This window comes from Humulus lupulus, chromosome 5 (assembly GCF_963169125.1).
Source record: "Humulus lupulus chromosome 5, drHumLupu1.1, whole genome shotgun sequence".
In the NCBI taxonomy this organism is placed as follows: Eukaryota; Viridiplantae; Streptophyta; class Magnoliopsida; order Rosales; family Cannabaceae; genus Humulus; species Humulus lupulus.
The window spans coordinates 133861611-133870911 of record NC_084797.1 but is presented as its reverse complement, the minus strand read 5'-3'; the positions used below and the strand labels follow the sequence as shown (position 1 = coordinate 133870911).

The window sequence follows — 9301 nt, the reverse complement described above, 5'->3', positions numbered from 1 at the left end:
GACCGCTACGGCCGAAGGATTCAAGATGGACTAGAGTCAAACCTTAATTTTTCCACTTAGACTGACTTGTGTTGTAATTACTTTTGGACTTGCAATTTCCTTATAAATACTTATTTTGGGATCCCATGTACAAACTTAAACTTTTAAATGAAAATACCTATTCCTATGATCAAAATTTGAAAACCCTAATCCGTTAGTTACCCTTAGTTACATGTTTATATCCAAATGACTTGATAAGAAAGTCCAATACTATTTAAAATACACATTGTAATGGTCTTGGCTATCCAGGGCATTACAAATTGGTATTAGAGCAGTCTAGGTTTAATGGTTCCTGAAGACTGGTTGGACATGTACACTCATCGCTAAAGAGAAGTTCGACTCAGGGTTTGCTAACTATTTATGTGGTTATCTATTTAACTACTTAAATAAGATATAAATGCCTTATATGCCTATTTATTACGAAGCATGAGATACTGATAGGGCCTTGCCCTTGACTGTTATGTGAACATGAAAAGGCATGCTTATCAACATTGCTATTGTATGTTAGGTTTATTGAATGCTTGTTACGAAATATGGATGCATGCATTTGTTTGATTATTTGTGTTGAACCGTGGGGTGACTTCTTAATCTTGTTATCATTGCCTAATCAGCCGAGTCGTTGATTGTAGATATACTTGGAGAGTTATGCCTCCAAGGCAATCAGTTTGATTAGCTGGCGCTGTGAACAAGGGTAGAGATGATAACCAGGGTCATAACCCTCCGCTAGTCTTTGAGAACTAGCAGCAGATGCTTGCTGGTATGCAAGCCAGACTTCAAAGTCAAGAGGAAGATATCCACTTACTAAGACAATAGGTTCTGCCAGGGAACGCTGCACCAGACATGCCACCTGTCATGGCACCAGTCATATAGTAGCCTGAGATTGAAAACAGGTGGAAGCCATTGTACGAAAGATTCAGGAAGCAACACACTCCAACCTTTGATGGAAGACCAGATCCGCTCAAGGCTGAGCAGTAGATGAGCCTGACTACCTCCATCCTAGACTTTATGAGGGTGGTACCTTCATGTTTTGGGACGATGCCCGTATCTAGTGGGAAGTGGCATCCCAGACTCGAGATGTTTCTACTATGAATTGCGATGATTTTAGAGATCTGTTCAACCAAAAGTATTACAGTAATGCAATTAAAGTGGCGAAAGTGAATGAGTTTAGCAGTTTGGTGAAGGGCAGTATTACAGTCACTGAGTATGCCCTGAAATTTGACAGGCTGGCTAAGTTTGCACCTAACCTAGTGCCTATAGACGCAGCCAGGCAAGATAGATTTGTTGAGGGGATGAATGTTATGATAGCCCAAGATGTTCGAAGTACATCAGTACCTGGGGAAACTACTTATGCTCGAGTGGTTGAGAAAGCCCTCACAACTAAGGAGGCAAAGAACAAGATATGGAAGGAGAGTGTTGCATGATGTGATGTTCAGAGAGTAGTGCCTCCATTTGGGGATTTGGTAGAGGCGAGGGCCCTAGTGACCAAAATAGGAAGACTCCTAACACCTCGACCACTGCAGGTCCTGATAGGAGGGGCTGGGGTGTTCAGGGCAGCCAGGAGGGCAACAATGAGACTTGGAGGAGTTATCCAGAGTGTGCCAGGTCTAGGAGGTGCCATCAAGGCAAATTTCGGGCAAAGGCATGCTATTTGTGCGGAGTGGTTGAACATCTAAAGAAGGATTGCCCGAGCTTGAGGAAAGAAAAACCAAGCAAGGTGGATAGCTTGACTCCAGCTCGAGTGTTTGCCCTAACTCGGGCAGAGGCTGAGGCTAGTCCCTCAATAGTGACAGGTCTGCTTTCTAGTGGTGGCACTCCATATACTATATTGGTTGATTCTGGTGCTACACACTTATTTGTTTCTAGTACAATGATTGATAGAACCTGTAGGCCCTGTGATTATTATGCTACGGGTTTGGGACTTTATTGCTTACTGGGGAGCTGGTAGTCTCTAGGAGATGGGTTAGGTTATTACCGGTGGTGGTGGGCAACATAGAACTATCAGTGGATTTGATCGAGTTGGGTATGGATGATTTTGACATGATTTTTGGAATGGATTAGTTGGTCAGGTATGGGGCGACTATTGACTGCAAGAAGAAGATGGTGACTTTTGAGCCTAAGGATGAGGATCCATTTGTTTTTGTTGGCACTATGCATGGACCCCATATTCCCATGATATCAGCATTGAGTGCTAGAGATCTATTACAAGGATGTTGTATAGGATTCCTAGCGAGTGTGGTGGACACCACTAAGGTCATGCCAGTGGGGCCAGAGGAGACTAGATTGGTGTGTGAATTCTTAGATGTGTTCCCTGAGAACTTACCGGGATTGCCACCACACCGGGAGATTGAGTTCATCATTGAGTTGGTGCTAGTTATAGAACCAATTTCGAGGGAACTATATAGAATGACTCAGGCAGAGCTGAAGGAGTTGAAGGTACAATTACAAGAATTACTAGATCTAGGATTTATCAGACCTAGCTTCTCACCATGGGGTGCTCCAATTTTTTTTGTGAAGAAGAAGGATGGGATCCTAAGGATGTGTATAAATTACAGGGAGTTGAAAAACTGACTATCAAGATCAAGTACAAACTACTGAGGATAGAAGACCTGTTTGACTAGTTATAGGGTAAGATAGTGTTCTCGAAGATTGATCTACGATATGGTTATCACCAAATGAGGATCAAGGATGAGGATATTCCGAAGACGTCATTTTGTACGAGTTATGGGCATTACGATTTTCTAATCATGTCATTTGGGTTGACCAATGCCCTAGCGGCATTTATGGATTTGATGAACAGGGTGTTTAAGTATTATTTAGATAAGTTCGTGATTGTCTTCATTGATGACATCTTGGTGTACTCTCGTTCGGAGGTAGAGAATGAGCAACATCTCTGGTTAGTATTACAAAGATTGAGGGAGCACTGGTTGTATGCCAAGTTTAAGAAGTGCGGGTTTTGTTTACTGCAGGTGACATTCCTTAGTCACATTGTTAGTGGAGACGAGATTAAGGTGGATCTAGCCCAGGTTGAAGCAGTTGGGGATTGGCCGAGGCCAAGGATTGCCTTGAAGGTCAGGAGTTTCCTTGGGTTGGTAGAATATTATCAGCGCTTTGTGGAAGGATTCTCAAAGATTGCTACACTACTGATAGAGTTGACACGGAAGAACTTGAAGTTCGTGTAGTTAGACAGATGTGAGAATAGCTTCCAAGAGTTGAAGTGACAGTTGATTACTGCTCCAGTGCTGAACCTTCCTTCAAATGGGGATAAGTTTGTGGTGTATTGTGATGCATGAAGACTGGGGTTAGGATGTGTGCTAATGCAGACTGGGAAGGTCATTGCCTACGCATTGCGACAATAGAATGAATATGAACAGCGGTACCCTACTCACGTTTGGAGTTAGCAGTGGTGGTATTTGTACTAAAGGTGTGGCGACACTATTTGTATGGAGAAAAGTGTGAGATATACACTGATCATAAGAGTTTGAAGTATTTCTTCACTCGAAGGACTTAAACATGAGACAAAGATGTTGGTTAGAGTTGGTAAAGGATTATGACTATGATATTATTTACCATTCAGGGAAAGCCAATGTAGTGGCAGACGCATTGAGTTGGAGGGGCCAGGACAGTTGTTTAGTTCGAAGCAGATATTGAAGGAATTGGCATAAGACATGACTAGAGCATGGATAGAGTTGGTGGTGGGCCAATTGGAAAATATTACCTTGCAGTCCACTCTCTTGAAGAGAATAGAGGAGGGCCAGATGAGTGATTCTCAATTGGTGAAGCTTACAGAAGACATCCTAGCTGGAGTAGCTAAGGATTATTCCATTTCAGAGATGGGTTTGTTGAGATACAAGTATCAGATTTGTGTTCCGATGGACGTGGGTATCAGAAGAGAAATCCTTGATGAATCTCATACCACACCGTATTCACTACATCCAGGCACCACGAAGATGTATCAGGATCTAAGGTCATTGTATTGGTGGCCTGGGATGAAGAAAGATGTGGTTGACTATGTGGTGAAGTGTCTAACCTGTTAGCATGTGAAGGCTAAACACCAACAGCGAGCGGGGTTTTTAAAGTCTCTATGTATTCCTAAGTGAAAGTGGGAAGAAGTTACTATGGATTTTGTAGGAGGCTTGCCTAGGACAGTGGGGCAACATGACTCAGTATGGGTGATAATAGACAGATATACCAAATCAGCTCATTTTCTGCCAGTGAGAACAAACTATACCGTGGACCAATATGCAGAATTGTGTGTGAAGGAGATTGTAAGTCTCCATGGGGTTTAAAAATCTATAGTGTCAGATCGAGATCCCACTTTTACCTCCAAGTTTTGGGGGAGCCTGCAGAAGGCTATGGGCACTCAGCTGAAGTCTAGTACCACTTATCATCCTCAGACAGACGAGCAATCTAAGAGGATGATTAAGATATTGGAGGACATGCCTAGAGCATGTGTACTATATTTTTAGGGGTCCTGGAGTAAGTATCTCCCGTTGATTGAGTTTTCTTACAATAACAACTATCAATCAATGATTGGAATAACTCCATATGAGATGCTATATGGCAAGAAGTGTAGATCACCCATTCATTGGGATGAAATGGGAGAAAGGAAGTATTTGGGTCCTGAGATGGTTAAGAGGACCAACGAGGATAATGAGAAGATCAAAGCTGAATGCTCGCCTCATAGAGTACACAGAAAAGTTACGTTGACCCTAAGTGTAGGAATGTGGAGTTACAGGTAGGGGACCATGTATTTTTGCGAGTTTCACCACTACGGGGAGTAAAAAGGTTTGGAAGGAAGGGCAAGCTGAGCCCAAGGTTTGTGGGACCTTTCGAGATCCTAGAAAGGATCGGGCAGACAGCCTATAGAATGGCTCTACCCCCGTCATTATTAGGAGTTCATGATGTGTTTCGCATCTCAATGCTTTAGAAGTATGTGTCAGATACAACCCATGTATTGGGATATTAGGATCTGGAGCTATAGACGAATTTATCTTATGAGGAGCGACTAGTTCAGATCCTGGATAGAATAGACAAGGCTCTGAGGAACAAGATGATTCCTCTAGTTAAAGTCTTGTGGAGAAATAACAAGGTCGAGGAAGCAACCTGGGAGTTAGAGTCAGCTATGCGGGATCAACATCCCTAGTTATTCAGGTAAATTTTGAAGACGAAATTTTCTATAGGAGTGGATAGTTGTAACGTCCTAAATTTGCTAATAAGGCTTAGTGCCTTGATTAGTGTGTCGGAAGGGCATAATTGGATTTATATGTGAATTATGTAAAATAACTTGAATAAATGTATGATTATGTGGCATATATGAATTATATGGTTATATGAATACTTATGCATGTTTATGTGTATTAAATTTTCACGTGGGCCCGTTTATGTTAATAAGGGCATTTTTGTAAATTTTGACCTATTGAGGGTATAATTGCAATTATATGTGTTATGTGATTGAGACTACATTATTATGTGGATATATTAGCGATATTCGACACAAGGTGATCCTAGTGAGTGAGTTGGCAGAAAAGTCACAACGGGGTCAAATACATGGCTTGGGGTGAGCCTAGGGGTGTTTGAGTAATTTAGTGCGTAGTCGGGATTTATCGGGTGATGGGTAGTTCTTTGGTGATTAATTGGGTATGTCGGGATTAATTGGAAATTTATAGTGTATTTGAGGTTTAGCGGGAAGAGGGTGGTAAATGATGATTTTACCCTTGGGGGCGTTAGAGAACCAAGGTAAAGGCTAGGGGCATTTTGGTCTTTTCCCTAGCCTTGGATTACCCTAGTCATCTAGAGACTTTAGGAAAACTCAGGAACAAGGAAAAACACTCTCAGCAGTACACTCTCCCTCTGTCACATTTCTCTCTCTCTCTCTCTCACTCCCTTAGCTTATTCATTTATTTTTGAATTTCTGGATGAGAATGTTTGGGAATTTAAGGAAGTGAATCTAGAATTGGGTTCAGGTGCAGCCTAGAGGTCGAATTTCTTAATCGAGGTAAGGTTTTAAGCCTTGTTTTTGCTGAATTTATGGTTGGTTTAGGGTATTCTTAAGGTGTTTAGTTAATTTCTGACTTTTGAGGTTTTGTGGGGTTTTGAAGCATTTTAATGTTGTTTTCAAGGTAAGGAGGCGTTGTATTATTGATCCGTGGCTAGACTTCGTCTTGTAAATGGTTAAAATTGTGTTTGGGAAGGTTTTGGGCTTCAGGAAAATGTAGGAAAAACATATAATTTCTGGGTTCGTAGGGTCGCGTCGCAGCGCTGTTCTTGGAGACTCGCGACCCCCATGAACTTAGGGCTAGAGGTGGTTCTCTGAAGTGCCTTAGCGTCGCGGCGCTGGGTGGTCTGCACTGTGATGCGTGTCTAAGGAATTGGTTGAGGGGCTCTTTGACTTGTAGAGGGCCGCAGTGCTTGTGAGGGGCTTGCGGCTTAAATTGGGAAAATTGGCCAAATAGGGGTTTTGAGTGTGGAAACTCAAACTTTTAGGCGCGAGAGGATTCTACTACCCAGTTTAGTAGAATTTGAGGTCCTAGAGGCTAGTAAGTAATTTCAAAGCTTTTAATTAGTTTTGATCTTGATGATTACACGTTATTGCGTTGTGACTAGGTTATACTGTTAGGGCTCAATAGTAAGGATCGTGCTAGGGATCTCCATATACTATCTACTCGACACTCGAGGTAAGAAAACTGCACCCTGGTTTTTATTAGGGCTCGGGCCTCTGCTAATGAATATGATTGTGATTATGAATGTGATTATTTGATTAGACATGCTTGTGTATGTTGCATCTGATTGTGTGTTTTGCAAACTATATGTCCGGTTATACCTGATTTGAAAGCTCAGCCTAAGGGAGCCGAGGACGACGTTAAGCGTGCGGAACACATACCATTTTGGCTAGGGCAACCTGGGAGTGCAATATGAACTTATCTAGCATGAACGCCACCTAAATAATCAAAAGTGTCGTATGCACTTGTCTGACAAATTGACTGTTTAACTTAAACTATGTGTTTGTTTGAGTAGGGTTGTTACTGCTAAGCCTGTTGTTTATATTATGTTGTTTATTCAAATCTGTTGATTTAAGTTTTCTTGCTGAGCCTTGGCTCATGAGTGCAATGTGGTGCAGGTAAGGGAAAGGGGAAGTTCGACCAGCCATGAGGTGGAGAGCTTTAGGGGTGGCGTGTACATTTGCACCTACTCGACTGCCACGGCCGAGGGATTTAAGAGGGACTAGAGTCAAACCTTAATTTTGTCGCTTAGGCCAGCTTGTGTTGTAATTACTTTTGAAGTTGTAATTGCCTTGTAAATACTTATTTTGGGATCCTATGTACACACTTAAACTTTTAAATGAAAAGAATTATTCCTATGATCAAAATTTTAAAACCCTAATCGATTCGTTACCCTTAGTTACACGTTTATATCCTAATGACTTGATTAGCAAGTCCAACACTATTTAAAATACACAGTGTAATAGTCTTAGCTATCCAGGGCGTTACAAGAAAAATGTATTCATCCCTTTCTATATGTTTCTCAGCCATGTAAAAAAGAAGTTTCTTTTTAGTAGTGTTTGTAAAGCATTTTATCCGAGTGCATAACAAACATAAAAGATTTTACTGACGTTTTAAGTGAAATGTTACAAGAAGTTTTACATCATACATTAATTAATGTCAATAGCCTCACTTTTGTAGTAGTAATAATTCTATATGAGTAGATCCACTGCTATAATCCATAGTATCACTATTGCTTTGAAAATTATATATGTGGAAAGTCGTTACTTAGACATAGTTGTGATATTATTATAAGTGCCTCTTGAAATCAACGACTATAACACTGGTATCGTCAGTACTTCCACGCCTAAGAGCCAGACGACAGAGCAAGGCAACAACATCATCTCTTGCATTAGATTTTGGGATCAATAGCTCCCGTCGTCATCACCAAATAAGCTGGGTTCTCGGCATGTTCGATCCATATCATTGTCAGAACCACCGGAGTTGTTGGCATCTTTAAGACTAAAAGTAGCCACATTGCAAGTTGTTTGTGACAGCCAGAATCTCGTGATCCGTAAGGAGAAAGACAAGATAAAGCTGTACAATCCTACACTGCCTGGGGAAGGTGAGACTACACAGTTGAAGAGGGCTTAACTAGATTGATGTATACTACCTATATCAACAAGATGCATCTTCTTTTCAGTAGCCCATCACTTGAGAACTCCAAAGTTAAGCGTGCTTGACCTGGAGTAATCTCAAGATGGGTGACCTCTTGGGAAATTTTCCCAGGAAGTGTGCGAGTGAGGACAAAGTACGCTGGAAAAAATCGTGTTGGTTTGTAGGGCAAGTCGTCATTCCAGGAAGCAGCCATATTGACGTGGGACGTTACACTATTTCTTCATAAATCACATCCCAAATGCCATTGCTCCCAAGAATCAAGCACTCGTCTTCTCCTCTTCTTTCTGTCACGGAAAGCTCAGCTTCTGTATATTGATTTCAAATTAAATCATTATATCACAATTTGTTGTGTGCGTTTCTTTCTTTGATTCAAGTCTAGTATATATGTACATTATATGCAATGGAGCTTAAAATGATAAACAGTTTTTAACAAACTAAACTGCCCTAGTACTTTTGCTGGTTGGTATTTTTTTTTTGGAACAATTAATTGATAAATTTTTTTTATATTTTTTCTGAGTATTATATATAGAAACCCCAATTAAAATAAAAATAGACATCACGAAATATATAAACAATAAAATTGTTCATTCAACAATTACGAGTTTTGTTGAAATATAAACTCTACAACCTTATAAAAACATTTAAGAATATTAATGCTATAAAAACCCAATAATAAAACCTTACCTAGAGGGTGAGACACGTCAAGATTTCCATATACACGTGACACCCCACTGAGGTAAGGGATTCGCCCAAAATTATAATGATCATCGACTCTTTCTAGTCGATGGTCAATCGTTATGCTGTCATTAGGCTACCAATAAAATAAATAATATTGAAGAATCAAACATTTATAATCTCTTACTGCTATATATACTTATATATGCTAAAATAGCTGAGATGGCATCTTGTAGTATATAAAATTAATTAGAAGATTACTTATTATAATTTATAATATTAAAATAAATAAATTCAATAACAAACATAAAGTGTTAGTAACCTTAAACTACCTCATAACAATACCTACTTAACTAAAATAATACAAAGATTTTGAATCAAACATACGAACAAGGGTTGTAAATAATAATGTTATAATCACCCAATCTTAT

General features: G+C 40.2%; 1 protein-coding gene across 1 annotated transcript; it reads left to right on the top strand.

Moving 5' to 3' along the window:
- The first annotated feature begins 2819 nt into the window (after positions 1 to 2819).
- LOC133779497 (uncharacterized mitochondrial protein AtMg00860-like) lies at positions 2820 to 3218 on the top strand. The gene has a single exon (XM_062219451.1). The coding sequence runs from the start codon at positions 2820 to 2822 to the stop codon at positions 3216 to 3218; it is 399 nt and encodes a 132-aa protein (XP_062075435.1).
- The last annotated feature ends 6083 nt before the right edge of the window (positions 3219 to 9301 follow it).